This window comes from Fusarium verticillioides, chromosome 7 (genome assembly GCF_000149555.1).
Source record: "Fusarium verticillioides 7600 chromosome 7, whole genome shotgun sequence".
In the NCBI taxonomy this organism is placed as follows: Eukaryota; Fungi; Ascomycota; class Sordariomycetes; order Hypocreales; family Nectriaceae; genus Fusarium; species Fusarium verticillioides.
In genome coordinates this window covers 2,452,165-2,477,739 of record NC_031681.1, presented here as the reverse complement: position 1 = coordinate 2,477,739, position 25,575 = coordinate 2,452,165, and the positions used below count along the sequence as shown (strand labels likewise).

The following is a 25,575-nucleotide window of genomic DNA, read 5'->3' as shown; positions in this document are numbered from 1 at the left end:
AATTGCACTGCATTAGCTTCAACATGTGAAGCTCCTGCAAAAAATACTACGTACGTACGGATACTATTATGAGAGATCCATGGATATAATAATTGCTCAATTGCTTTTCTCGTGTTCCAAATTGTTACAATGGTATCATAATACATTAAGATCCTATCCGATATGCCTGTGTTTTACATCCTTTAACCTATCGCGCCACCTCTGCCATCTCAGGCTTCTTTGCAGTCGCAGAAGCCTCCTTGGCCAAGCGAATATCAGTCAATGTCAGTCTAAGGTCGCTGCTATAAGGCTCGAATTTGGCCAGCACTTGTTGCAGAGCAGACTTCAGAGCGTCCACAACTTCTTCCACCTCAGGGCTGATCCTCTTGCCTGACACATCAGTCCAGTGCAATGGGAATTGCAAGCGGAAGGCCTCCAGTTTCTTAATCACTGACGTGAAGGTTCGGATGATGCTTGGCACATCTCTGTGCACGTTACCAAACTGATCCTCTGCCAAGCTGTGCACTGAGAGGTGGTGAAGCACGCTTATCGCATTGATGCAAAGCGTAGGCTCAGCGTATGGGGTACCCAGCACCGCAGCAGCAAATTGGGTTCGGAAATCTTGCTGGAACAGGGAAGCCACAGTGTCCATCTCCATCATTTGGAGGGCCCAGTGTTCAAACTGGCTCTTTATGTGATCGGGAGCAACAAGTTCCTGCTGCTCCTTCGTCAAGACCCGGTCCTTGGCCTCTTTCCACGTCTTCTTCGCGATAGGGCTCAACTTGGACACAGGAGACTCGCCAGGGGATCGTGCGACCTGTCCCAATCGCTTCTCAACCTCATTTAGCATCGTCTTGGAAGCCCTTCGACTGTTAAAGATGGGGTCATCGCGAAGAGGGGCAGACACTCGCTGCTTGGGTTCCGGGGCCGGCGCAGCGGGTGGTGCATCAGGAGCCTTGCCGTAGGTATCAATTCGCGTCTCGATGGATTTGACCACTTCCATACAGATGGCATAAACCTGGGACCACATAGGTCCATCCTTGCGATCGATGTCTTCGTAGATAGCCTGTCGACGGGTCTCAAAGCCTTGCGCAATGATAGCAAGCTCCCACATCGCGAATGCCTAGATACGATTAGGAATGACCGTCAAACACGCGCGTGTGACAAATCTTACCTTGACAGAAAGTTTCTTGCTCTTAAGACCGTTCAAAAGATTGCCGTTGGGGTCCTTGGACTCAGAGGTAAGAGGCTTGCCGTTCTTCAGGGGCTCCTTGACCATGAATTTCGAGAAAGCAAAGTTACCAATATTCCATATCAAATGCACGAAAGTTCCAGCCTCTATGCATCGGAAAAGAAGCCAAAGATCACTCGGCCAACTAGGCGGGAGCATGTTGGTCTTTGGCAGGTTATAGAAGATGCGCAAGAACATAAGCGCCCATCCCCAGATGAAAGATCGTAGTATAGCGTAGTATAGAATCAAGGCGACAGGTAGCGCACTTGCGGCGCCGGAAAGAGAAGCGCCAAATGTTGCTGGGACTGCAGTAATCAGCAGCTTCAACGCGTCAGGCTGCTTCTCGTTCTTGCCCTTTGAGGATGCGAGGACCAGACGATCGGTGTCCTTTCGGTAATGGTTCAAGGTTTGCGTGATGGCACATGAGACCATGTACGCAAGCAAGAAGAGCGGCCTCTCGTTCAGTCTCGCACGGTCACCGCTGAAGTACGTGATCCAAGAGAGGTTTGCCGCCTTGGGCATTGCCCAAAGGAACACATGGCTAAACAACAGGCTGGAGAAGCCATACCAAAACAAAGTCTCGTATGTTTGAAGCTGAGTGATGGTGTTGCGAAGGGTCTGGAAGCCGGGGCCAGTGGTTCGCAGGCCAACGTGGTAGTTTGCTATTCGGAGAACGACGATCGCGAGGCCACATGTGAAGATGAAGGCTGTTCGTATGCCAACAGGGCCAATTGGAAACCAAGACCAAAAGTCTAAAAGATAAGATTTAGTGTCGGCGCCAATGGAAAGCCAGATGAATTTGACTCACAAGATTTCCAACCGTCAAGGACGACCGCCAGCAAGTAGGACACAAGCAGCAAAACAGTCGCCGTAGAAGTGAATCGTCTGTGAAGAGCAGGCTGCAGGAAGTCCTTGTAGGGTGCTTTTCTAACCGTGGTAGGCGCCATCTTGACAGCGCATCCCAGGGATAAAGAAGAGCTCGAGGCGTTGTTGGGAGATGATGTCGTGGGTTGATTCAAAGAGAGACTAAGGTAACAATGGAAGCTCTAGGCTCAAGCCCCAAGTAAATAGTAAAAATCTCCAAGCAGCAACGAGTCGCTCGCAGAAACGCTAAGGTCCAAGCTCCGTCATTATCAGTCACGTGCTGATAGCATCAGGGCCGCCTGGACAACCTTGAAGCTGCTAAATACAGGTACCTCCAGAGGATAAAAGAAAAGATATTAGGATTTTGACCCTGAAAGATAAAAGTATTTAGGTAGGTAGTTCAGTCTAGTCCTAGGGGATTTTCTAGTGATTTCACTTTGATAACTTCTAAAGCTTTTTTGTTCTGCTGCCCTGTTCTAGAAAGTCAGAAGGTGGCTGAGGTTTCATTAGCAGTTACAGCGCCATGCAAACATACGTAATTGGACATGCGTCTCAGTCTAGCTAGAACAGGGCCCACCTTTCCGGCTGAAATCCATAGTCAAGGCCCGGCCTCCATTCACGCAACTCTTCATTTCGACCTTGCACCATCACAACAATCATGTCGTACGATCTAGAATCCGGGCGTGGCGGCGCCGGCTATAGCGATGACCCTGCTTTCCAGGAACTCCAATACGACCTCAAGAGCAAGCTTCAAAACCTCCTCAGCAGCAATCGAAAACTCGCCAACGATGTTAATGTGCTCGGCACACGTAAGGATACCCCGCGCCTGCGGGAGCGAGTGCACAATAGCATGGATAAGACGAGGGATATGTGCAGAGAGATTGGTGAGGGCGTTAAGCGCCTTCAAACTTGGGAAGAATTGACGGTATGAAACACGCCTCGAATTCGATTTGTCGCATACTAATTATATGCCTAGAAACAACAAAAGTACGAGCAAACAAAGGTCTCGAGCGATTTCCAAGCAGCTCTCCAAGAATTCCAAAGCCTCCAGCGAAAAGCCCTAGAGAAGGAGCGCGCATCCGTTACCGCCGCCCGTGCCGCCCAGGAGGGTGAACCCGCCGAAGGTCCCCAGTCCGGCAACCAGCTTGAGCAGCTACAGCAACAAGAACAAGTCTCGCAGCTTGCGCCTCAAGACGAAGTCGACTTCCAGGAAGCTCTCATTATCGAGCGCGAGGAGGAGATCCGCAACATTGAGCAGGGTGTAGGCGATTTGAACGTTCTCTTCCGACAGGTGGCGCAAATCGTCAACGAGCAGGGAGAGCAGCTTGGGACGATCGCAGACAATGTTGAGAACGTCCGGGACGACACGCGGCAAGCTGATGTTGAGAACCGACAGGCCGCGCGGTATCAGAAGGCAGCCCGTAACAAGAGCTGCTGCCTGTTGCTGATCCTAGCCGTTATTTTGACCATTGTTATTCTGGCTATTGTCCTTGACTAGATTCTTAGAGCGCAGCGTTTGACGACTACGGGTGGCCTATTCTTGTTCTTGAGGCGTCTATCGGAGTTTTCTAGGTGCCTATACATCAAATTTTCCCCACGAGTCTACATTGATAGTTACATATGAACGCCTAATCAATTGTTCTTTTTGTCAGATGTCTTTGCAATCCGTGATTGGTCTTTGAGCACGAAAGGGAATTCTTTCGACGGTTGAGGTGCCCTCAAATCTGGCGTCTTTGGTGGAACAAGGCGTTGAATAAAGAAGTCGTTGAGGCGGGTAAGCGCAAATGATGTACCCCAGTAAAGGAAGATAGCGCTTGGTAAATCGGCAAAAAGGAGTGGCAGCAGAGGCATCATAAGCATGACACGGCCCAGAAGTTGTTGTAGCCTAGAGGTGACCATCATCTTTGAGTCTGAGGGCTGAATTCGCAATAGTGCCTGGATTTGTTCCTTGGGCATCCTCGCCCATATACTCCAGACCAGAATACCCGAACAGATGATAGGAAGTCCGTAATAAGGATCCGCAGATGCTAGATCGGTGAACCAGAATAAGCCTCCGTCCACCAAGGACTGGTCAAACATGCTGCTCGAGGGTCCGAGACCAGTATTGCCCAGGCCAATCTTGTGACTGATCCACCCAAGGGGTGCACCGCATTTCCTTCGTAGAGCCTCGGATATGGTGACAAAGGGAACCATTCCGAGTAAAGGTGCCATGCCTTTCCAGCGCTGGAGACCCCATGTTTTTAATATTCTCCGTCTTGACTTTTCAACTGCACCTGCAATGCGAAGCGATCTCACACGATCGGGAAGTTCAGGGTTGTTTAAGCTCCTATCCATCATATGCCGACGAGCCCAGGCTGTGATAAGGGGATCCAATGGTTTTCTGGCCTCCCGCAAACGGGCGCTGTATAGTTGAAGAGGGAATCGGATGGTTGCGTTGACGCCTACGGCAAGTAGTGGTATGGCCACATACCACGGCAGCCCAACGCTATGAGCCCAACTGAGGGCATCGGCAGTCGCGGTGACTGTCTCACCGAGCGCAGAAGCGACGGAGAAGTTCCTGCGGTTGGCGCATGGCGATAAAGCTGATGAGCTGAGAATGGCTGGATGTGAGATGCGGCGTGTTGTGCTGATGGCTGAGAGTGATGGCCTAGTGTGAGGCGATATGGAATGAGCGGTTCGTCTAAGGAGTGACATTTTGACCCATAGCACCGTGGTTGCGGGTGCAATTGAGAATTTGGTGCTGGTGTGAGTGAGTCTTGAAGTCAATGAGATGAAGTCGAACTGGGGCTATTTTTCTGGATTCACAGCCAATCAGCGCTAACGGTTTATCGTTGAATACCTTACATCTCTCGATTGTCAATGCAGAACCACGATACAAGGCAATAGTAAGATTCAGTATATTAACTAGTACTCTATGTCTCTAACTGTTATCAAAGCAAGTTTTAACTTACAGAAACCGTTTGTGTAGCATGATTCAAAACGTCTCGAAAGTCTTGAGGATGAACTTTGCTTATTCACTTATACAAAACACTCTTACTCATTTTAGACAGGCATGGCAAATATCGTTACAAGTTAGCAAGAGAACCAGTATAATAGCCAAAGTTATTACTACCGTAATGACAATACATACAAGTACTTGTAGATTTGTATACCTTTCGCTCAGTTTATTTTGACACCTTATGTCAAGGTCTGATGTTTTCTTGCTCCTGAGGGTCCCTTGACCATAATTATTCCGTTGAACGCAGGCTGAGCCCTGGTTGGTCCGTCCAAACCTTGATCTCGTATTCTTAAGAATGATTTACTTTCTGACTTTCTGGGCAACAGAGCTATCATTGTAAGTTCTCTCCGCGGGCTACCGAACCTAAAGAAAGGGTCCAGTGACAAGGGTCAGGAGCCTCTGTGCCCCCCTGTAGCTTGCGCAGCTACGGTGGGTCAGCTACTGAGCTTTGGAGCTTGCAGCAGCATCCAAAAGCTTAGCTTCGGGTTCATCTAGCGGTGTCGGTGCCTATCCCCCACCAAGACCAAGACCAAGTGGATGAACTTTTTGAGACCTGGTCTGGTCTATTCTGGCCAGCTGGAGACGTCACACTATCATCCCACACACTCTCATTCATGGTAGCCTTTTGCTACCAAAAGCTGACAGCCTCACGCCCCCGAGGCCATATAAATATCGCTGGTCGAAGCATTTTCTTTACGTGTCTTTCATAGCCTCTCGATTCCCCTGCGATCCCCCCGAATAGCCTTCCCGACACTACCGTCTTCTCACCGCGAAAGACGACCATGACGATGGCGTCCCTTGCGACGCTTGTGCCTCTGGCCATTCTGATAGCTCTACCTCTAATAGGTGGGCTTCTACGGCGGTTCCTAGGATGGTCACTTCGAAAACGAACAGAAGGTCGTCGCGCACATCTTCTGGCCCTCATGACACAGGAGGATAAAGATGCCCGCGCCAAGGACCCTCAAGGCACCGCAGCGACGAAACTCGTATTTGACGTCGATGATAATCTTCAAAGCACTCTGAGCTCGCAGAGGGATTGGTCTGGAATCGTTGGTTTCTTCCATCCGTTCTGGTATGTTGTTATGCAAGCTACCATGGGACCTAGCTAATATGACGGAGCAATGCTGGAGGTGGCGGAGAGCGAGTGCTCTGGGCCGCGATTCGGGCCACACAAGATCGTTGGCCGAAGGCCAAATGTGTGGTATACACAGGCGATCACAATGTGACAAAAGACGCAATCTTGAATCGAGTCAAGGTATATGGCCTGGAAAATTGAATTGACCATGGGGGCCACGACATGCTCACACCGTGTTAGACAAGATTCAACATTGAGCTCCATGCTCCCACGATAACGTTCCTCTACCTCTCCAAGCGAGACTGGGTACTCCCCTCAACATGGCCTCATTTCACGCTGCTCGGCCAATCAATCGGCTCCGTCGTTTTGGCTTGGGACGCTTTCTCACTACTGGTTCCGGACATATTTGTCGACACCATGGGCTACGCCTTTGCTCTCGGTCTATGCAAGTTTCTCTTCCCCAAGGTTCCTACAGGGGCATATGTGCACTATCCTACGATTTCCACCGACATGCTTGACTCGCTCGATTCAACGACTACCTCGGGAGCTCAAGGCGCGCATGCTGGTAAGGGTGCTGGAGCCCAGGGTTTCGCCAAGAAGAATTACTGGAAACTTTTCGCCATTCTTTACTCCTGGGTCGGCTCGACGGTTGATATTGTCATGACGAACTCGACCTGGACTCAAGGCCATATCAAGAGCCTATGGGGCCCCTATCGCAAACAGAAGAGCAAGACAGATCCGATCGCAGTTGTCTACCCTCCCACCGCTGTCCGAGAAATGGAGCGCGAAGTCGAAGTTTCCGAAGAAAGTGAGAAGCGACGAGAGAAGGCCATTGTCTACCTCGCCCAGTTCCGACCAGAAAAGAACCACCAGCTCATCATGCGGTCATTCGCTACCTTCCTCAAGACCAAGAGCGAGGCATCCAAGGGAGCACAGCTGGTTCTCATCGGAAGCGTGCGAGATGACTCAGACTCAAAGCGTGTGTACGAGCTGCGACTTCTTGCCAATGAGCTTGGCATCAAGGACAGTGTCAAGTTCCACCTCGATGCCCCATGGTCAGATGTTCTAGACTGGTTAAGAAGAGCATCTGTGGGTGTCAATGGCATGTGGAATGAGCACTTCGGGATTGGCGTTGTCGAATACCAAGCTGCTGGACTCATTTCCGTGGTTCATGACAGTGCTGGGCCCAAATTCGACATAGTCGTGCCAATCGATGGCCAGCCAACTGGTAAGCTGACTGAAAATACAATTTTGAGATCTTGCTGACCCATGGAAAAGGATTTCATGCAACGACAGAAGAAGAATTCGCAGAGGGCTATGAGAAGGCTTTGTCACTGCCAGATCCTCTGGCAGTTCGCTTGCGTGCACGAGAGTCGGCAAAGAGATTCACCGAGGAGGAGTTTGCAAAGAAGTGGACGGTTCAGTTGGCACGTTTGGTGTCACTTGCGAAACAAAGAGCGTAGACTTTTTGGAGATAGACTAAAGGATACCCTTTTTCGAAGATTCAGCGAGAAAAGAGACAGCTTAGAGCAATTGATACAGCAAGCACTAAGCTTGGGAATAATGTAGTCAATGTTCTATATTGTATGCTGTGTCCTTCTAGAAGTGTTGATTGCTCAATCAGGAATATAACCATGCATGCTTCCATCTCTTCCTGTGCTGTCTACAATGTCACACCGCCACTGTTCTTCTGCCTAGGTTCAGGCGCAACCTCAAAAACGCCAGCTGGGTCCCTCGTTAACGCTTGAACAGTACTCAGTCCCTCATCGACCCAAGTGATATTATGGCCTCGCTCCACCAGCGATGGAACATCGTATGAACTGAACTTCTTCTCCACGAGTAGTGTATTCGGGATGAGCTGGTTGTGAACACGGGGCTCACGAACAGCGTCCTTGATAGACCATGGTGGAGAAGTCAATACACGCCACGCAACTTGAGTCGTAGCGGAGATAATACGTGAGCCCCCTGCAGCTCCGATGACGGCGAAGAGAGATCCGTCTTTGTTGGATACGATGAGAGGTGTGCATGAGGAAAGGGGGCGCTTGTTTGGACGAATGAAGTTTGCTTCTGCTGGTGCGAAACCAAACTCGTTAGGAACTCCCGGAATAGAGAAGTCATTCATTTCGTTGTTTCTGTAATGATCAGTCCATGAATACAGAATAGAAAGAGGTTGATAACACTCACAGGATCACACCAGTGAGAGGATCCATGAGGAAAGATCCGAAGATGAGGTTGACCGTGGTTGTCAGCGACACAGCCATACCATCGCCATCTGCAGTGACGACATGGGAAGTTCCGTGCCCATCAGATGAGTAGATTCCATCGGGGTTATACTTTTCATTCTTCTGGGTCTTTCGAGGATCGATCTTACTCCTGATCCTTTCTGCCGTTGTGGCATTGAGCATTTCGTGCTCGAGCTCCGGAACGCCATCTACAAAGTCAGGATCGCCAAGACGCAGACGAGCTCCATATGCGAACTTCATGGCTTCGATGTAGATGTGTAGTGTAGTGTTTCGATCCTCGTCTTGGTGTGAGTAGCCGTTCATGGTGTTCAGGATATTGAGTGACACGGCGCCACCGGCTGGAGAGCTGATGCCGTAGACATCGTAACCCTTGTACTCAGTATGAAGAACCTCTCGAGAGATTACATGGTAGTTCTTGTAGTCATCTAGTGTGATGGTACCATTTGTTTCTTGGATGGTCTTGACCATGCTTTCAGCTGTGCCATGTTATTATCTACTCAATTCTCAGATGTAGTGTTGACTTACCGAAAGCACCTGTATAGAAGGCATCAGCGCCATGCTCTGCGATAGATTGAAGTGTACTGAGTTGGTCAGCTATACTGAAGTCTGAAATCGAATTTTGACCTACCGGGCGTATCGCCGTCTTGTCATCGTTTCTCCTTCGGGGATAAGCTGTCCTGCCACATGTGAGCCCTGGTCCCAGTATTGGGTGTCAAAAAGCATACCATTTCGAGTGAAATCTTGTGCCCATGAGGGATCCTCGACAAAGAAGTTATGATGGTCTTTAATGGTCTTTTCGATAAACCTTGCCATGTCGGCATTGACTGACATTTGTCAGCTTGTAACTCTTTGTCTCTCTACTTTCCTTGGGCTTGCCTATGAATCCATCCTGAGCCACCTTAATAGCTCCTTGTAAGACTGTTTTCCATGGAAGACTCTGTTTAAGATGTCAGCATGTGGTAACTCTCAGTGTGCTTGTGGTGGTTCATACGCCGTATTTCTTGTGTACATACTCAAACCCACGGACTTCGCCTGGCACACCAACAGAAAGGCCTCCGTAGATGCTACCGTTCACATTCCCTTGGTACATGCCCTCGAATGCTGCTGTAGGGGCTGATTCTCTGAAGTCGATTGCTTCGTAGTTACCCTTCTTGTCACGCACAATCATGAAACCACCGCCTCCAATACCGGAGTGGTACATGCCAATAACACCGACGCAGAATGTCGTTCCAATCATGGCATCGACGGCATTTCCCTGGATAGTTAGTTAGTCGGTGCGTTTATATGGAGAAGAAATCAGAATCTTACACCTCGTGCTAACAAGTCTCTCCCGATGTAGCTACATTCTTGAGCCTCTGAAGCAACGGCTCCTCTTGTACCAACACCTGGAGAAAAGAACTCTTCGAATATGGGGCTTGCTGATAAAGAGACATAATGGATACTGGAGGCCAGTAACAGTAATGGGAGTTTCATCTTGATGGTAGAGATGAGATGTGTTCCTTGGTATTAGAAATCAGCTCGCGCCCTTCATGACTAGTCGTCTCAACAACTGTCACTGTAAGTCGTTACTAAGAAATGATACTAATTCGATCAGAGTGTGCAAGCTCCACGTGAGGGCAAAAGAATAATAAACACTAATACGAAAAAGTGAGCGATGAAGGGAGGGACGAAGCGACCGCCTCCAAAGTTGAATGGATGTTGTTAGTTGGATTTCTAAAGCAGATAATAGAAGTCGCTGTTGACGTGATAAGGAATCCAAGGCCGATTGTCGGAACACCCCGGTAGATGCATGGCCCCAGGCTCATGAGGCGATCACCTGCCAGTCTAGGAAACAGGGTAACCAATCGCTATCATGATAGGCCACAGTCAGGAGGAAGTGCTCCCTGAGTTTGACTCGGGCGTTTATAAGTATAATTTATTCAAATAAGGGAATATTCTAAATAGAAACTTATTAGGAGATTGGATAAGAAACTTGGATGTTATAGACGTCTTGCTTTGCTTTCATCTACATTTAGGAGAGCCAATGGAGGTCAAATCCTATGTCTTATTTGAGAGCATAAAAAGCCATTGGCGCTCGACATGTCTTTGCACTGTACTGATTATCTACCAATATTTCATTCATACTGTTTATTCTCATCTCATTCCAAATGTCCATCATAGGAACAATGTACACAAGAGCACTCATGATGGAAAAGCGACGAGATGATCAGCCAATCAGATGCTGCTTAAAAAAGCAGACATCTACGGCCCACCGTCCCCGAATTCCAAGTGGGGCCTCTGCAAGAAACATTTCTTCGTCTCATTCTCATCTTGAACAAATCTTTGTCAATATCAACATCTCAAAACATTCACATTCTCCTCCCAAAATCTCACTCTTCTCACAGAATACTCAGATTGATCCGATTGCTCGTTCATGAGGCGTCTGAGACTCCCACCTCTGGCCACATTCATCAAACCTCGCCTGTACAATTCCCGTCCCTTCACAGTCATGGCGAGCGCACAAGCAGAAGCTGTGCCAAACGGCAATTCCCAACTAAATGGCAACGCTCAGCAAGTTAACAAGAGGCCAAACCAGCAGAACAATCGCCAATGGAAGCAGAAGAAGACAAAGAGGGAAAAGAATATCACCGAAGGCTCATCTGAGGAAGTCCTCAAGTACGATATTCAGGCCCTTCTCAAAGAGCGAGCTGTTGAGTATGGCGAGGGAACAGAGCACGGCCCAGAAGTTCTCCCAGAGGAAGGCACTGAGACAGAGGTTGAGATTCTGGAGCTGTCGTCGACAGGTGATGGTCTTGGTATGAAGCCTGGTTCAAACCAGGTCTATGTTGTCTCTTTCACAGTCCCTGGCGACACCGCAAAGGTCAAAGTCTTCCGTCATCTTCGTCGCGAAACCCAAACCCTCGCCGACTTCATCTCCATTACAAAACCCTCTCCTCTCCGCGACGATGCCCGTATCAGCTGCAAATACTTCGCCTCCTGCGGCGGCTGCCAATTCCAGATGCTCGAATACCCCGAGCAACTCAAACTCAAGAAGCGCATTGTCGAGAAGGCCTTCAAGAACTTCTCAAACCTAGATCCCAACATAGTCCCCGCTGTACAGGATACGATGGGCAGTCCTCTGCAGTACAACTACCGTACCAAGCTCACACCTCACTTTGACGGACCCCCTGGATTCCGACCCAGCAAGAGAGGAAAGAACCCCAGAATCCCATTTGAGAAGTGCCCTGATATTGGATTCATGCAAAAAGGTCGTCGGAAGGTTTTGGATATTGAGGATTGCCCTATTGGTACCAATGCTGTGCGTCTGGGTATGGCACGAGAGCGTGAGCGCATGCAGAAAGAGTTTGCCAACTATCAGCGCGGTGCTACGGTTCTTCTCCGAGAGAACACGAAGCGAGTCCCCAAGGACAGCGAGGAGGCCAAGGGTGAAACAGAACCCTACACAGTCCGTGTTGAGAATGAGGATACCGTCGACGTCAAGTCCTGCATCACTGATTCCAAGGCCACCACAACAGAATACATCGGCCCTTACACCTTCACCAACCCAGCTGGCTCTTTCTTCCAGAACAACAACTCCATTCTTCCCTCCTTTACCGGCTTCGTACGAGACAACATTCTCCCTCCCGCCGGCACGGGCATGGACATCAAATACCTGATCGACGCCTACTCGGGCTCTGGCCTCTTCACCGTTACTCTGGCTTCGCTCTTCCAGCACTCTATCGGTATCGACATTGCAGCTGACTCCATCGCCTACGCAAGTCGCAACGCAGCTCTCAACGGTATGGGAGAGGATCGCTGCAAGTTCATCGCCGCTGATGCTGGTGAACTTTTCAAGAGCGTTACCTACAACCGTGACGAGACCGTTGTAGTTCTTGATCCTCCCCGTAAGGGCTGCGATGCAGACTTCTTAAACCAGCTACGGAAATTCGGACCTCGACGAGTTCTGTATGTCAGCTGTAACGTGCATACACAGGCCAGAGATGTCGGTGTGCTTGTGCGCGGCGAGGGAGAGGGCGAGAGATACGAGATTGAGAGCCTTCGAGGATTTGATTTCTTTCCTCAGACAGGTCATGTAGAGGGCGTTGCTATTCTCAACAGGGTCGATACCACGGTATAAAATAAAAGTACACGGCGTTTGTTTGGGTTGGGTCAAAGGAAACATGATAGATCTCATTGCCACTGCCATTGCCATAGTCATAATCGTTGTGAAACTTGAAAACCCGCTGCCTCGTTTCGCAAACTAAAAAATGCTGATCTGCGCCGCCTTTACAACAAATGTATATGTTCTTCGTCATTCTTCATTTGATTGGTCTCCTAACAGAGCCTTTAAAGCCTGAACTGTCAGCTCGACAACATCATTGCTTCGACTCTTCTTAGCACATTCTGTAAGAGTTTCAACTCCGCCCTCGCTTTTGACCTTCCCTCGTGTGACCTCACCGACCTCGCCCTCTGCAGTGACCAAGTTGTTTACCACAAACACTCCACGATGACGGATATCCTCGCTGTCATCGATACACATCCCAAGGATAACTTTCACACCGCGGTCTCGGTTAATAATGCCCCGGATGACACCCTCAAAGTTGGTGAGTGAAGCTAAAGCACCGCCAGCTGCACTTCGAGTTCCGGCATCAGGGGCATCAGCAAGCGCGAGGAGGACATTAAGGCGATTACGGGCCCTGGCAGTCTCTTCAGCATAGAGGGCGATAGCCTCTGGTTGCTGTACCAGGTTGCAAACAAGCTCGACAGCAGCCTTGGAGACAAGAGTGTTAGAAGCCAGCATCTGTTCCTCAATCTGGTTCCATGCGGTATTGATGATACTGCGTCTGGTGGCATCGTCATCCATCGACGCGAGATTAGTCAAGGCCATGAGGGCCTCGAAGGAAGGAAGCAGGTCCCGTGTCTGAGCAGCAGGGTCGGGTGGGATGATAGAGACAAGCGGTCTGACAGCAGCAATGATGGGGGTGTCACGGTTGCCACCAAAGACTAGTGCAGGGTTTGTGCTGATCAAGATGCGGGCCAGGGCTTGTGCTGCAAGACGACGTGAAGCAGCTTCGGTTTGAGGCAGGGACATCCATGATACCAGGAGAAGCTTGACCGCTCCTTGCTGAGCAAGCTGGCCGCGGAGAGTCCTGTCGACTGAAAGGGAGAAAATAATGGAGATAACAAGTCCCAGAGAAGCGGGCGAGCCATTCTTACTGTGGGTGACGAGGACCGGCGTAATACCTGCATCAAACACCAGCGTGCATCTTTTTGCGACATGCTCGTCATCATTCAGGGGGTCGGGTCCGCCAAGCTTCCCGGCGGCATTGGCATATGCCTTGAGCTGGTTCATCTTCTTTTCTTCCTCAGTCAGGGTAGGCAAGTATTTCGTCAGATTGACAAAAATGCTTAAGGCTCCATAAGTAGTTGGTGATCTTGGCTGGGCTTCGCTAAGAGTCTTGACCAACTTTTTGAGCAACTCGGGGTTGCTCACGATAGACTCCTTGACTTTAGGTTGAAGGGAGGCGTATGCGAGACCTTCGATAGAGTGCTTTCGTCCGTGATCTTCATCTCTCAGTATCATCTTAGTGAACATTCCAGAGAGATCTTCGATACTAGTGACTGCAGGCTCGATTCGAGACTTGTTTTCACCGGGTGCTGGTTTAGCGGGAACTGCCTTGAAAGCTGGGTCAGTCAGTGATAATACAGAGCTCATAGGCATTTTATCTCACCCTCAGCTTGGCCAAGATGACTGCAGCAAGATACTGAACCTGTTCAGAGTGCCGCCTCATTGAAATGGAACCTCCATCGCTCTGAAGGTTTGGGTCTGCGTTCATGCTACGAACAGTCTCACTAAGGTCTTGGTCGACGATTTCCTCAAGCCACTCAATGCAGTACTTGTTGATAGCCTCACGGCAAAGTGAGTTCATGCAAGCAGCGTTGAGCATCTCCAAACAGGCCGTCTCGACCTTGCGGCTCTTCCATTTTCGTCGCATAAGTGTGCCGAGGCTGGGTAGGAAATCTTCGTTAAGAAACAGCTGGGCAGTGAGATCGGGGACAATGGGAAATGTCGCAGCGGCGACACAAAAGGCAACAATGTAATCATCATAAGTTCCCCTTCGCACACGGTCAAAGAAGAAAGTCGAGAGCTTCTTTGAGCCGTCATCGCCAGCGGCTTTGAGATATGCGGATGTTGAGAGAGTGGCGTGGCCACGCACTATCTCAGGCTGTCTCATATCAAGATAGCACAAAACGGTGTCGACACAGTCGCCATCGATAACCTTGCAAATAGTCTCACGAGACTTGTCCTTCTGACGGGCTTCATAGTCATCGTTGAGCAGCTTAGTTAGTTCATCGAGGTCGCGGCATGTCTCGTTGTCTTCCTGTCCGCCCTCCATGAGGCGCGCAAAGACGATAAGGGTCTGGTCCTCCAGCGACTGGGCTGGAGGCACCTGAGAAGCAGCTTCTGTAGGTTCTGCCATGGAATATTTATTGATTGAATGTGTAGGTAGATAGATGAGAGAGAAAGTAGGGAAGAAGCCAGTTCTTGTTTTGTTTTTTAAGATGCTGAGGAAACAAAAGTGAAAGTGGAAGAGACCGAAACTGGAACTTGTGATGTAAATCGTAAAGCGCAGCGCACGAGGCAAGAAGACCCGTCACGGCCTCCACCACAACCTCAACCTACCACAAGAGAGCTCGTGAGACTGGGCTTGGGCTTGAGCCACTAACGTTAGATCAGAGATCACTGACGCTTGAAGCGTTTTAGTTGATCATCACGTGGCCAGGCGTTTGGAGAGCTGAGCTAGGGGGGTTTGCTGTAGGGGCCTATTGGTGCCAGCAGCCGCGCTCATACTCCATTGGACTATGCCTGTAGATGACGTCTAATCAACAATTGGAACATATTTTCTCTCCCATCTAGACTATGATAGCCGCGTCCAAGAATAAGGTATTTGAAAGAAAAGAAGAAGCAATAGAGCTCTTCCAACCATTGCTGCAATTGGGTTTGGCGTTAATTATCATTTTGGCTTTTTTGGTTATCAACTGATCATGCGATAAATGCAACGCTCGTACCCGTCCGCCCTCTTAACTTTGTACTTAGGTTTGTCTTGAATCCAACAATTTTGCGACAGCCCAGGACAGCCTCAGATATCGCAGCCTCAGTCCTCAAGTAAGGCCACCAAGGCAGCTCAACCACTCCTAAGGCCTCGTAGCCGCCTCCCAACCAACATCTTCGCAGCGTCAACATCCTCAAAATGGATGCCGTGGATGTTTCAGAGCACTACGAGGTCGGCACCCGTGAGGAGACTCCCTCGCTCCTCACCATCGTCCTCGATACGAACCCCCGAGCCTGGGCGTCGCTCAACAACGTCCTTCCCCTTTCGCGTGCTATAGCGAACATCCTCGTCTTCGTTAACGCCCATCTCGCCTTCAGCAACGCAAACCAGGTCGCTCTTATCGCCGCGCACGTTGATCGCGCAGAATGGCTTTACCCAACGCCTCCCACACCCTCACGCGACGCCTCTGGCGATGTTGCCATGAACGATGCTGTTGCGCAAACGCAAACCTCAGCGAACAAGTTCCCGCAGTTTGCGCAAATTGAAGCTGCCGTTTTGGCTGCGATTCGAAAACTCCTGGATCAGACAAAGGAGGAGGATCTCTCTGCTACGACACAAATCTCCGGAGCCTTGACGCTGGCGCTATGTCATATCAACAAAGCTGCGCAGGCTCTCTGTGCGCCTACGGCTAATCTCGAGGACAGCCATAAAGGCTCGTCGAATACTGCTCCCCCAACCGTTCGCGGCCGAATCCTGGTCATTTCTGTCTCCGATTCAGAACCCTCGCAATACATTCCCACCATGAACGCTGTCTTCGCCGCTGGCCACAACCAAGTTGCTATCGATACTCTCTCTCTTACTGGAGAGCCAACTTTCCTACAACAGGCTTGCTATAACACCGGTGGCACATACCTCGCTGCTACACATCCCCAAGGACTACTGAACTACCTCATGTTCGGCCTCATCGCAGACACAGAAGCTCGTGAAGCTCTAATCGCCCCAACACACGACACCGTCGACTTCCGCGCCGCCTGTTTTTGTCACGGCCGAGTTGTGGACACAGGCTTCGTCTGCTCTATCTGTCTGAGCATCTTCTGTGAGACGCCAGAGAACTCGGAATGTTTCACGTGTGGCACCAAACTATCTCTGGGTAACTATGGCGCGAAACCCGCCGTTGTACCAAGAAAGAAGAAAAAGAAGCGCAAGATCGTCAATGGAGGCGGATCACGGGAAGAGACAGGCAGTGCGACAGGGACACCCCGTCCATGAAAGAGCCAGTAAATTGCTTGAAGAACGGGGGCGAAGAACGGGATATACCCTTGATGACCAATGTACATATAGTCTCGCGGCGTTAAGGAAATTAGCCAGATATGGCACTTATTACAGATGGTGCTACAGTCAATGCATACTACTCTGGAGTCTCAAGTCTGTAGATATCAATATTGAAGTGATCAGACTAAACAGCGGGCGTAGGGCTATGCTCCAAAAGCTATCACTTGAGTCTAATGCATAATAATATTCTAATCGACCACTGCACTTCTAGGTGCGGATAGCCCAACCACTCAACAGCCTGGGCAGAAGCTCAATTCACATCAACATCGCCAACCCTATGCTATTTTTGTACAATGGAGCACCTTACTTAAACCTGACCTTACGTCCACCCTTGGCGATCTTGGCGCCATGAGAAAGTCTAGACATCGTACAGACGGGCTGTTTTTCCGAACCTCCCATCGAAGCGAGGGCGAAGGAATCTGTGTTGTGAGCAAAGTAGAAATAGTAGCCTGACGGCGTTTTCTTGACCACCATGACCCCAATGGCACCTGCTGAATGACAATTCCTGACACCGGGATGCTTCATGAAGTCCTCAGCAATGAAAGATTCCATGATGGCATCTTCATCGTCGTCCTGAATGTTGACGCCTCCTTTTCCACGTCTTGTGCCATGGTAAATCCTTTCCGCACATCGCTGGGAGGCCATGGTAGTAGCCATATGCTCTCCTGTACCGCTTGTGACTGCAGCGACAGCAACCTGGTCGTCATCCTCATCGTCACAGGGCACAACGGCCGTGCCAACTCCCACAAGAGCAGCTGGTCCCAGACGGCCTCGATGCTTCATTCCGATACCACCTGAAGATGAGCCAGCAGCAATTTGGCCTCGATCATCGATCGCAATGGCACCAATAGTGTCTGTAATAACGTCCTCGCTAACAGACCCGTAATGAAGGCGGTCGTGTACTTCTCTTGAATGAGGCTGCGACTTTTCATCAGGACTGAGAGGTCGCTTAGCCCCACGAGGACCTGAGGAGCTTTGGCGATCAGGGCTGTTGCCCCTATTCGCAGTAGGAGTTCGCGGTGATGTATTATCGGCCTTATTTGAGGCATGTGAATGGTGTTTATGGCGGATTGATGTATTCTCTGGCAAGACGGGTTTAAAATCCTCAGCTAAAGAATTGGACTTTCGAGATAGACTCGGTCGAAATGGGGATGACAATACACCCTGGGCACCACTCACAACACCAGCATACGTCTGTGCCGCTCCCTCCTGAGGACTTCGGGTGATTGAAGAACGGCCGACTGCTGCGGGAGAGGTGCTTGTGGCTCTGAAGTAGCTTGTGGGTGTTGATTGTTCTGGCGATGGCGCATCTTGGATCGGTGTACCAATGAAAGGAGAATCAGGCTGTCCCTCGTTCCAAGTGCCGACAAGAACAGCAGGCCTTTGATCCCGCGGAAGGGATGGGTTGGACTTTATCGGCGATGCTGTATCGTACTGGCATGGGGGACATGTTGCGGTCGTATCAACAATTTTGGGCAAAGCTTTGGGCTCTTGACCCTTGGACTCGGCTCGCTTCAAGTCTTCCTGCCACCTCAGAAAACGATCTCTGGCATTCTTCGAAACCATATACTCATTGGGGTATATCATGAGGCCATGCTCCTCTGCGAAAGCCCTAGCGCCCTCTCCGACAAGAGCGTTTGGGGCAACTCGTTTCAGGCTCAACGGTTTATTGCTCATATCTAGAACGAGTTTGGCCAGGGATATAGGATTTCGAATATCTGTGATAATGTCAGCAGTTGAACTTGCCTTGGGCAGTGGAAACATACTAGGGACAGCACCACAGGCGCCGCTGCGGCCAAGATGGTCCACTACAGTGGCATCGCATTCTACAACACCATCGATGGAAAGATTGGAGCCGTATCCAGCGTTGGTGATTTCTTTATCCTCGAGAATCCGGAGAGCTGCTTCGACGGCCTCGGTTGCGCTGGCACCGGCTCTGAGGAATCTCATGCCCATCTCAACCGCACTTATTGATGTTAGCCAAATCCAGGGGGCCAGGGGCCACTGGGGAATATCTCACGCAACACAGGCCTGAAGATGTATGTGCTCATTTTGATGACTGTGAAACCCAGCCCCGGCGTGAACAAAGATAGCAGGCACTGTTTTGGTTCTGTATGCCACTTTCATTACCCGATCGAAAGCGCCATCAGTTCCGTGGGAGGTGGATCGTGAGCTAAAGAGGGTATCATCATCGAGACTGTCTGACATCCTCGAGAGAAGTCATGAGCTGGCGAGGGTCTAGTGTTACGAGATTGTCGAGATGATGTTGATGGATGTGAGGGAAGAAGAGAAATGAACGAAAGGAAAAGCGGGCGTGGAGAACCCGGGAAGTGATGTTGATGAAATTCAATGCTATAGGAAAAAGGGTTGAAGATTGAACAATGATGTCGTTTGGGGCAGACCCCAGCTTTGGAGGAAAGGCAAAGGACTCTACAGACAAGGAAAGTGCTAGAGGAGCTGTTGGATTGGGCTTTGATCAGTCACTTCTTGCTCGATGGACTCGTCGTGTTAGACAAGAAGCAGCAATCGCCAGGTGGACAACAAAATTGCCTCGTAAAATCTCCAATCTCCAATCAACACTCCAGTATTGGACACATATAATTCTTACGAGTTTGAGCGTTTAGAGACATATATGATCTTGAGATCTATGAAAAAGCCTTACATTCAACAAACGTCACAAGCATCAAGACGAGCGTTCGATAAGGTAGAAACATTGAAGAAATACAGTTAGTTGCCTGTTGCCTCTCGTTCGTTAAAGAGGGCCTAGAAACGACGCCGCACATGAGCTATAATTACAACTGACTTGAGACATCGGATCCTCAAGTTGAGACAGAGAGCAAGACAAATTAAGCACTCTGGAAGATAACCAAATTCCAAGTTGCTTGTGGAAACCGACAGCCAGACATTGCATTGTTAGATACTAAATACAAGTGGTTTGCCAAACTTCCAACATATAAACCTTTTTGTTAAGTTTGCCAATTGTGTCTATAATTTTGTCACTCAGACCTTCACCCCGGTTATCGCAGCCAGGCCCACATCTCCAGCCATTCAGTGTCACGTCCCACTCAACGGCGGGGCACAGCACAGCCGCAGTTCAAGCCTCACCTCCATCCGAGCTGGGAGCTTTACAAGGCACGTAACGTAATCCTCGCCCAACGACCACCATCATCGCCGCACATTGCATTTCCTCACACGCGGCATTTGCGTCCACCTCCTGTCCATCTTCTCTCTTGCAGCTGTGCGCTTCACCACGCACTCTCGCCCATCATGGCTAACCAAACTCCCGCCGTTGTCATGGACAAGTACGTCTCACTTATCCTAGCCCCCGCACTGGCGACGACAGCTAACCTCAGCTCACAGCGGCACGGGTTTCTCCAAGCTAGGTCTGTAACGACGAAATACGCTCATGAGGCTATTATGTACTCCTGAGCTTCATGCTGATGCTCCAATCTAGGTTTCGCCGGTAACGATTCTCCCTCATTCGTCTTCCCGACCGCGATTGCGACGAAGGGGCCAACTGGCGGAGCTGGTGGCTCTGGTTCTGGACGACCGGCTGTTGCGAACAAGCCGTCTTTTCTTACGGGAGGTGCTGGAGCTGGAGGCCATCTGAGCGGAAAGCGAGGTACCGAGGATCTCGACTTCTTTATTGGCGATGAGGCGATAGCAGCTTCTGGCGGTCCCGGTAGGCAGCCATATGAGCTCCAATTCATTGAATTCAGCTGACAAGCCTAGGATATGGTCTTCATTATCCGATCCGACACGGCCAAATAGAGAATTGGGTATGCTTGCCGACGAATCCGACATGACCTAGAATTGACCGCCTTTAGGACCACATGGAACGATTCTGGTCCAACTCCATCTTCAAGTATCTGCGAGTCGAGCCTGAAGACCATTACTTCCTCCTTACCGAGCCCGTGAGCATATTGCGCCCTATACGACGTCAAACATCAAACTAATACACATAGCCCCTGAACCCGCCCGAGAACCGTGAGAATACCGCCGAGATCTTCTTCGAGTCCTTCAACTGCGCTGGAATGTACATTGCCGTCCAAGCCGTTCTTGCTCTGGCTGCTTCTTGGACGTCTTCAAAGGTCCAGGATCGTTCGTTGACTGGCACGGTCATTGATTCTGGTGATGGTGTCACCCACGTCATCCCCGTTGCTGAGGGTTATGTCATTGGATCTTCTATCAAGTCTATTCCCATTGCCGGTCGAGATATTACCTACTTCGTTCAGTCCCTTCTGCGAGACCGAGGCGAGCCCGATTCTTCGCTCAAGACTGCTCAGGAAATTAAGGAGGAGTATTGCTACGTGTGTCCCGATATCGTCAAGGAATTCAGCAAGTACGACAGGGATCGCACTCGATTCGCTCAGCATGTCGTGTCACACCCCAATGGCCGACAGGTTTCCGTCGATGTCGGTTACGAGCGCTTCCTCGCCCCCGAGATCTTCTTCAACCCCGAGATTTACAGCTCCGACTTCTTGACTCCTCTGCCCGTGGTTGTCGACGGTGTCATTCAGCAATCGCCTATCGACGTCCGACGAGGTCTTTACAAGAACATTGTTCTTTCTGGTGGAAGCACATTGTACAAGGATTTCGGCCGCCGATTACAGCGAGACATCAAGCAGCTGGTAGATGCCAGAATTCGAGCCAGCGAGGTCCGCAGCGGTGGTGCTCGTAGCGGTGGTCTGGACGTGTCCGTTATCACTCATAAGCGACAGCGACACGGTCCTTGGTTTGGAGGCAGTCTCCTTGGTCAAACCCCGGAGTTCCGATCATACTGCCATACCAAGGCCGAGGTAAGACAAGCTGTATACTGCATAATGACCATGACTAACAACATCACAGTACCAAGAATATGGACCTAGCATTGTGCGAAGATTCGCTCTGCTTGGTGGACCTGGTGGCTCTTGATTTACGATATAGACGATCAAGAATCACTTTTCAATTGACTCCCAGATCAGCAGCAAGCTTCCTAGAAAGAGATATTCTTGGAGTACGCAGAAGAGAATAGTGGGCGTCTACTGTAGAGTGCAATGAAGAGGCGCTCACGGCGCAAAAATCTCAATTGACAATTATGCCTAAAGCGATGCAACTACAAGTGGGAGACAAGATATGGCAAGACGAGAAGAGAAGAGACGAGACGAGACGGTAGCACGTGTTGAAGAGTTACATTAGTCGTTTTAAAATTCAGATTCTAAAAAGATGTCTCGTTTCCCCGCTCTACTACGTAGCAACGTTGGAGTCTACCTAGGTAATCGATGAATGCATGATGCGTTGAACTTCGGCACGTCGGGAAGTCAAATATAGGCGTTCTCCGTTACCAGTCTCTCATATCATATATCACAAATTCAATTATCCCTTGTCATTGACGTTCCAGACAAGAAGAGAACCTCTGCAGCCCAGAAAACGAGAGGTTCGTAAAAGATACGCTTAGACGCTCTGGATGCACTTCATCAGCAGTGGCCTGATTTTTTTTGTTTCTGGACGGTTGATGATGTTCTAGAAGTGGCTTGGTGGCTGGCAGGGGTTCTTGCAGTGAGGGTTGCATCGGATTCGTAGTGGATGGAGGGGTAAATCAACCCCGTCATACATGAATGATATTATCCCGTCTCCTGGTAGAAGATACGGTGTTAGTCACGATAAGACAACTTGACTTGGGCGTATGAACTAACTCTGTGGGAATAGCTCCGTAAAATTGTGTGTTATTATCAATATGGTAGTTAATCTGCAAGCTGGTCTAGCATGTGCGAAATCAGCTGTCCATGTAAGTCCATCTGTTGTGATACAAGGAGACCGAGTGAGATTCGGTCATGAGAACTTTACAGGATTATCCAGCATGCTTTTCGAAGGGACTTACTAAAATTTGTATTCTAAATTAGAGTATCATGGTAGAAAATGGAGGATTTTATTATATCGAAGAACATTCATCCCCTTATAGACTGTACAATGGGGCTTAAGTCGAACTCAAATAGCAAACAGATAGCGATGCAGGGTAGCACGGAGAAAATGGCTGCTCCTCGTCTTTCGAAGAGTTTACCGAAAAGTGTTGTATTATTCATATTAATGTGCAGAGTAGGAGGTGTCACTCGGAAACCATGGTTGATCGAAACGTTCGTTCTGTTATTTGATGCTAAGGGAAATCATAAAACTCATAAACTAGGGCTATACACAAAGTGTAACCAAGATCATCCATCTGGCTACTTCGACAACACCCGCCTGAAAACCCAAATCAACTCCCGCCTGAACTCCTCTTTAGAGGGTAAACCCCTTTGCGCGATGGGTAGCCCTGTTTATCTTTTTGGGGGCGTGCTTTTGCTTTTTGGCGCACTGCCCAAGCGACAGCCGCGCGCTTATCGGCTGGTGTCGACGACGTAGCGACCGACAATTTGTCCAGCCTTCATGAGCTTGTAGACCTCGTTGAGCTCAGAGAGACCGACAGTCTTGAAGGGGACCTTGATGAGACCGCGGCGGAAGAAGTCAATGGCCTCAGCGGTATCAGCACGGTTGCCGACGTAAGATCCCTTGATGGAGATCATGCGAACAACTGTGTCGAAGACGGGAGCAGAGAACTGAGCATTGGCGGGGAGACCAATGCAGACGACAGTGCCGCGAGAGCGGATGTACTGGGTAGCCTGTTGGAAGGGCTTCTCGTTGGTAGCGACGAGGAGAGCAGCGTGAGGTCCGAGACCGTCGGAGGTGGTAGCCTTGACATCGGCGATAAGGTTCTTGGTTGTGGTGAAGTCGACGTAGGCAGTAGCTCCGAGCTCCTTGGTGAGCTTTCCCTTCTCCTCACCACCATCGATGGCAATGGCGTGGATACCCATGGCCTTGCAGTACTGGACAGCGATGGAACCGAGACCACCACCAGCACCGACGATGGCAATGGATTGACCGGCCTTGACACCAGACTCCTTGAGACCCTTGTAGACGGTGATACCGGCACAGAGAATGGGGGAGATGGACTCGAGGTCACACTCCTCAGGAATGCGAGCAACGTGGATAGCCTTAGCAATGGCGTACTGCTGGAAAGATCCGTCGACGGTGTAACCAGAGAGGAGAGCCTCAGCGCAGAGAGACTCGTCGGCGTTCTGGCAGTAAGAGCAGCTCAGGCAAGAGCCGTTGAGCCACTTGATACCGACCTTCTCGCCAATCTTGACATCCTTGACAAGCTCGCCGCGGGCAACGACAACACCGGCACCCTCGTGGCCACCGACAAGAGGCAGCTTGGTGTCGAGGGGCCAGTCACCCTGCCAGGCGTGGAGATCAGTGTGGCAGACACCAGAGAACTTGACGTTGACGAGGACCTCATCGGGGCCGGGCTTCTGGACGGGAATCTGCTTGTACTCAATGGCTGAGAAAGTGAGTTAGTATACAAGACTCGACAATGATCGAACTGTTAGGCGGATGCATGGTGGGGGAGCTGTGGATAGGTGGAACTCGGTAGAGAACCTGTGGTTGTATACGATATCAAAGATATCAAGAGGCAGAAGAGGCAATTGGGGTTGTAGATTGTAGGAGATAGGGTAACATACGACCGGCGGTCTTCTCGAAAACTTGAGCCCACTGCTTCTCGGGAATCTGGGGAGCGGCCATTTTGATTGTTGGAGTGGTTGATTGTTTGGTTGGAAGGGTATCGAAAGGTTGTCGTGAAGACTGAAGAGTTGTTGAGAGAGTTGAAGAGTTGATTGATGATCTGGATGAGGATGGAGAAGAAGAAACGACTTGAGACCGACGGGAGCAGAGTTTATATAGATGTTGGATGGGCGATCCAGGGTGAAGGGACTGATCTATGTGGTATGGTCTGCTCTGCTCTGCTCTGGTATGGTACGTATGGATAGTACTCGGGCCTAAAGCGTACAATGGTATGATGGGCCAACGGGGCAAGGATAGGCGTCTGGGTGTAGAAACTCAAGCCTCATCTTGGCGGTCGCGGGGGAGAGGGGGTGAGATTCATGATGTTGAAGGGTGTGGGATCAGAGACGAGCGAGATCAGAACAGATCAGACAAGACAAGAGAGTCTCTATTCTGGACTCGACTAGATCCTGGCCAGGCTTAAGCCTAGGGGACCAGGTGAATCAACGAACAAGGGCCAAAGGGAGAGGCCACTTCGGCTGCACGGGGATCCGCATTTTGGAACATGCTCGTTGGACTATGGTTTTCGGGATGCGGCGAACGGTGAGTGCGATTGAGTGGCAGTATCGTCCTATGCGTTTGTTGCATGGGTTGCGTGCGTGCGTGTGTGCGTGGGAGGAATAGTCTTAGTTAGTGTGTGTGTGTGTGTGTGTGTGTGTGAGGGAAACGGAGTGTGAGGTGAGGTTAGCTTAGCTCGGGTTGTTTGTAGTGGCGTCACCAGTGGATAGCCCGTGGGCTGGACGAGTTAGGGATTAGGGAGCTTAGGCCCAGGGCAGGTCCCGTCCATCTCTCCATCTTCCCTGTAGGTAGCTTCTGTACGTATTGCTACGGTACCTGCCGCGCCTTACCGTAGGTCTGTCTGATCTCCTCACAGCGGCCAGCTCTAGTGAGAATCGATGACAGTACGGAATAGCGCCAACCTCAAACAGTCTTGCTTGTACCTCTGGGGGAAAAGGTACTTCCATCCGCAGCTACAGAGCTAGGAGCAGATCTGGGACTCAATGGGGTGTGCAGTAGGAAAACAATTATCCGTAGTCATGATGCTCTAGCCCAAGGTACTATAGGTACTGTAGTAAAAAAAAAAAAAAAAAAGTTGTTACAGCGGGAGGTGGTGATATTCTGGCGAGCATCCATCAAAAAAATTCGGTCTCACCAAAAGTCAGATGCTTTTCGCGGCCCTTTTC

At 50.1% G+C, this 25,575-nt stretch overlaps 11 protein-coding genes across 13 annotated transcripts; 5 read left to right on the top strand and 6 right to left on the bottom strand.

Annotated features, from left to right (window-relative positions):
- Positions 1-78: 78 nt before the first annotated feature.
- Positions 79-2,403, bottom strand: FVEG_11541 (hypothetical protein). Its single transcript, XM_018900830.1, has 3 exons — positions 2,019-2,403; positions 1,154-1,962; positions 79-1,102 (listed from the first exon to the last, which is right to left on the bottom strand). Exons 1-3 carry the CDS (start codon positions 2,155-2,157, stop codon positions 188-190), a joined length of 1,863 nt encoding a protein of 620 aa, XP_018759198.1. The 5' UTR covers positions 2,158-2,403; the 3' UTR covers positions 79-187.
- A 297-nt stretch (positions 2,404-2,700) lies between these two features.
- FVEG_11540 (syntaxin 7) lies at positions 2,701-4,273 on the top strand. The gene is made up of 2 exons (XM_018900829.1): positions 2,701-2,999; positions 3,051-4,273. Exons 1-2 carry the CDS (start codon positions 2,733-2,735, stop codon positions 3,570-3,572), a joined length of 789 nt encoding a protein of 262 aa, XP_018759197.1. The 5' UTR covers positions 2,701-2,732; the 3' UTR covers positions 3,573-4,273.
- Positions 3,078-4,824, bottom strand: FVEG_17047 (hypothetical protein). The gene has a single exon (XM_018906316.1). The coding sequence runs from the start codon at positions 4,766-4,768 to the stop codon at positions 3,707-3,709; it is 1,062 nt and encodes a 353-aa protein (XP_018759196.1). The 5' UTR covers positions 4,769-4,824; the 3' UTR covers positions 3,078-3,706.
- Positions 4,825-5,603: 779 nt separating this feature from the next.
- On the top strand, positions 5,604-7,795 carry FVEG_11539 (alpha-1,2-mannosyltransferase alg-11). The gene is made up of 4 exons (XM_018900828.1): positions 5,604-6,144; positions 6,192-6,327; positions 6,388-7,375; positions 7,426-7,795. Exons 1-4 carry the CDS (start codon positions 5,855-5,857, stop codon positions 7,608-7,610), a joined length of 1,599 nt encoding a protein of 532 aa, XP_018759195.1. The 5' UTR covers positions 5,604-5,854; the 3' UTR covers positions 7,611-7,795.
- FVEG_17046 (gamma-glutamyltransferase) lies at positions 7,503-10,127 on the bottom strand. Of its 2 annotated transcripts, XM_018906314.1 has the most exons (8): positions 9,699-10,127; positions 9,382-9,645; positions 9,267-9,327; positions 9,116-9,214; positions 9,019-9,067; positions 8,916-8,971; positions 8,332-8,866; positions 7,503-8,279 (listed from the first exon to the last, which is right to left on the bottom strand). In XM_018906314.1, the coding sequence occupies exons 1-8, from the start codon at positions 9,861-9,863 to the stop codon at positions 7,811-7,813; spliced, it is 1,698 nt and encodes a 565-aa protein (XP_018759193.1). In that variant the 5' UTR covers positions 9,864-10,127; the 3' UTR covers positions 7,503-7,810. The 2 variants fall into 2 exon arrangements, with proteins under 2 accessions (XP_018759193.1, XP_018759194.1); XM_018906315.1 differs by having other exon boundaries at positions 9,116-9,327.
- Positions 10,128-10,414: 287 nt separating this feature from the next.
- Positions 10,415-15,086, bottom strand: FVEG_11535 (hypothetical protein). Its single transcript, XM_018900826.1, has 2 exons — positions 14,102-15,086; positions 10,415-14,046 (listed from the first exon to the last, which is right to left on the bottom strand). The coding sequence occupies exons 1-2, from the start codon at positions 14,849-14,851 to the stop codon at positions 12,682-12,684; spliced, it is 2,115 nt and encodes a 704-aa protein (XP_018759191.1). The 5' UTR covers positions 14,852-15,086; the 3' UTR covers positions 10,415-12,681.
- Positions 10,701-12,683, top strand: FVEG_11536 (hypothetical protein). The gene has a single exon (XM_018900827.1). It carries the CDS (start codon positions 10,804-10,806, stop codon positions 12,505-12,507), a length of 1,704 nt encoding a protein of 567 aa, XP_018759192.1. The 5' UTR covers positions 10,701-10,803; the 3' UTR covers positions 12,508-12,683.
- A 159-nt stretch (positions 15,087-15,245) lies between the features above and the next one.
- FVEG_11534 (transcription initiation factor TFIIH subunit 3) lies at positions 15,246-16,958 on the top strand. Its single transcript, XM_018900825.1, has one exon. The coding sequence runs from the start codon at positions 15,623-15,625 to the stop codon at positions 16,691-16,693; it is 1,071 nt and encodes a 356-aa protein (XP_018759190.1). The 5' UTR covers positions 15,246-15,622; the 3' UTR covers positions 16,694-16,958.
- On the bottom strand, positions 16,853-19,156 carry FVEG_11533 (hypothetical protein). Its single transcript, XM_018900824.1, has 3 exons — positions 18,777-19,156; positions 18,523-18,722; positions 16,853-18,474 (listed from the first exon to the last, which is right to left on the bottom strand). The coding sequence occupies exons 1-3, from the start codon at positions 18,962-18,964 to the stop codon at positions 17,060-17,062; spliced, it is 1,803 nt and encodes a 600-aa protein (XP_018759189.1). The 5' UTR covers positions 18,965-19,156; the 3' UTR covers positions 16,853-17,059.
- A 292-nt stretch (positions 19,157-19,448) lies between these two features.
- FVEG_11531 (alcohol dehydrogenase 1) lies at positions 19,449-25,459 on the bottom strand. 2 transcript variants are annotated; one of them, XM_018900822.1, is made up of 4 exons: positions 24,292-25,459; positions 22,617-24,110; positions 22,432-22,515; positions 19,449-22,371 (listed from the first exon to the last, which is right to left on the bottom strand). In XM_018900822.1, exons 1-2 carry the CDS (start codon positions 24,350-24,352, stop codon positions 23,110-23,112), a joined length of 1,062 nt encoding a protein of 353 aa, XP_018759187.1. In that variant the 5' UTR covers positions 24,353-25,459; the 3' UTR covers positions 19,449-22,371; positions 22,432-22,515; positions 22,617-23,109. The 2 variants fall into 2 exon arrangements, with proteins under 2 accessions (XP_018759187.1, XP_018759186.1); XM_018900821.1 differs by having other exon boundaries at positions 22,432-24,110.
- FVEG_11532 (actin-like protein 3) lies at positions 19,861-22,131 on the top strand. The gene is made up of 7 exons (XM_018900823.1): positions 19,861-20,058; positions 20,117-20,139; positions 20,211-20,438; positions 20,489-20,535; positions 20,584-20,670; positions 20,722-21,555; positions 21,605-22,131. The coding sequence occupies exons 1-7, from the start codon at positions 20,024-20,026 to the stop codon at positions 21,668-21,670; spliced, it is 1,320 nt and encodes a 439-aa protein (XP_018759188.1). The 5' UTR covers positions 19,861-20,023; the 3' UTR covers positions 21,671-22,131.
- Positions 25,460-25,575: the final 116 nt, after the last annotated feature.

Bases quoted from the DNA above. Each gene is read 5' to 3' on its own strand.
- FVEG_11533 (XM_018900824.1), bottom strand. From the start codon at position 18,964: ATGTCAGACAGTCTCGATGATGATACCCTCTTTAGCTCACGATCCACC. The intron at 18,723-18,776 runs GTGAGATATTCC...AACATCAATAAG, and splicing joins CATCTTCAGGCCTGTGTTGC to TGCGGTTGAGATGGGCATGA. The intron at 18,475-18,522 runs GTATGTTTCCAC...ACATTATCACAG, and splicing joins CGCCTGTGGTGCTGTCCCTA to ATATTCGAAATCCTATATCC.
- FVEG_17046 (XM_018906314.1), bottom strand. From the start codon at position 9,863: ATGAAACTCCCATTACTGTTACTGGCCTCCAGTATCCATTATGTCTCT. The intron at 8,972-9,018 runs GTAGGTCAAAAT...TGACCAACTCAG, and splicing joins ACAAGACGGCGATACGCCCG to TACACTTCAATCTATCGCAG. The intron at 8,867-8,915 runs GTAAGTCAACAC...AACATGGCACAG, and splicing joins CTTCTATACAGGTGCTTTCG to CTGAAAGCATGGTCAAGACC.
- FVEG_11531 (XM_018900821.1), bottom strand. From the start codon at position 24,352: ATGGCCGCTCCCCAGATTCCCGAGAAGCAGTGGGCTCAAGTTTTCGAG. The intron at 24,111-24,291 runs GTATGTTACCCT...TCACTTTCTCAG, and splicing joins TTTCGAGAAGACCGCCGGTC to CCATTGAGTACAAGCAGATT.
- FVEG_11539 (XM_018900828.1), top strand. From the start codon at position 5,855: ATGACGATGGCGTCCCTTGCGACGCTTGTGCCTCTGGCCATTCTGATA. The intron at 6,328-6,387 runs GTATATGGCCTG...ACACCGTGTTAG, and splicing joins CAATCTTGAATCGAGTCAAG to ACAAGATTCAACATTGAGCT. The intron at 7,376-7,425 runs GTAAGCTGACTG...CCCATGGAAAAG, and splicing joins AATCGATGGCCAGCCAACTG to GATTTCATGCAACGACAGAA.
- FVEG_11532 (XM_018900823.1), top strand. From the start codon at position 20,024: ATGGCTAACCAAACTCCCGCCGTTGTCATGGACAA. The intron at 20,140-20,210 runs GTCTGTAACGAC...GCTCCAATCTAG, and splicing joins CACGGGTTTCTCCAAGCTAG to GTTTCGCCGGTAACGATTCT. The intron at 20,439-20,488 runs GTAGGCAGCCAT...TGACAAGCCTAG, and splicing joins AGCAGCTTCTGGCGGTCCCG to GATATGGTCTTCATTATCCG.
- FVEG_17047 (XM_018906316.1), bottom strand. From the start codon at position 4,768: ATGTCACTCCTTAGACGAACCGCTCATTCCATATCGCCTCACACTAGG.
- FVEG_11536 (XM_018900827.1), top strand. From the start codon at position 10,804: ATGAGGCGTCTGAGACTCCCACCTCTGGCCACATTCATCAAACCTCGC.
- FVEG_11534 (XM_018900825.1), top strand. From the start codon at position 15,623: ATGGATGCCGTGGATGTTTCAGAGCACTACGAGGTCGGCACCCGTGAG.
- FVEG_11535 (XM_018900826.1), bottom strand. From the start codon at position 14,851: ATGGCAGAACCTACAGAAGCTGCTTCTCAGGTGCCTCCAGCCCAGTCG. The intron at 14,047-14,101 runs GTGAGATAAAAT...CCAGCTTTCAAG, and splicing joins TCATCTTGGCCAAGCTGAGG to GCAGTTCCCGCTAAACCAGC.
- FVEG_11540 (XM_018900829.1), top strand. From the start codon at position 2,733: ATGTCGTACGATCTAGAATCCGGGCGTGGCGGCGCCGGCTATAGCGAT. The intron at 3,000-3,050 runs GTATGAAACACG...TTATATGCCTAG, and splicing joins AAACTTGGGAAGAATTGACG to AAACAACAAAAGTACGAGCA.
- FVEG_11541 (XM_018900830.1), bottom strand. From the start codon at position 2,157: ATGGCGCCTACCACGGTTAGAAAAGCACCCTACAAGGACTTCCTGCAG. The intron at 1,963-2,018 runs GTGAGTCAAATT...CTTATCTTTTAG, and splicing joins CCTTGACGGTTGGAAATCTT to ACTTTTGGTCTTGGTTTCCA. The intron at 1,103-1,153 runs GTAAGATTTGTC...AATCGTATCTAG, and splicing joins GCAAGAAACTTTCTGTCAAG to GCATTCGCGATGTGGGAGCT.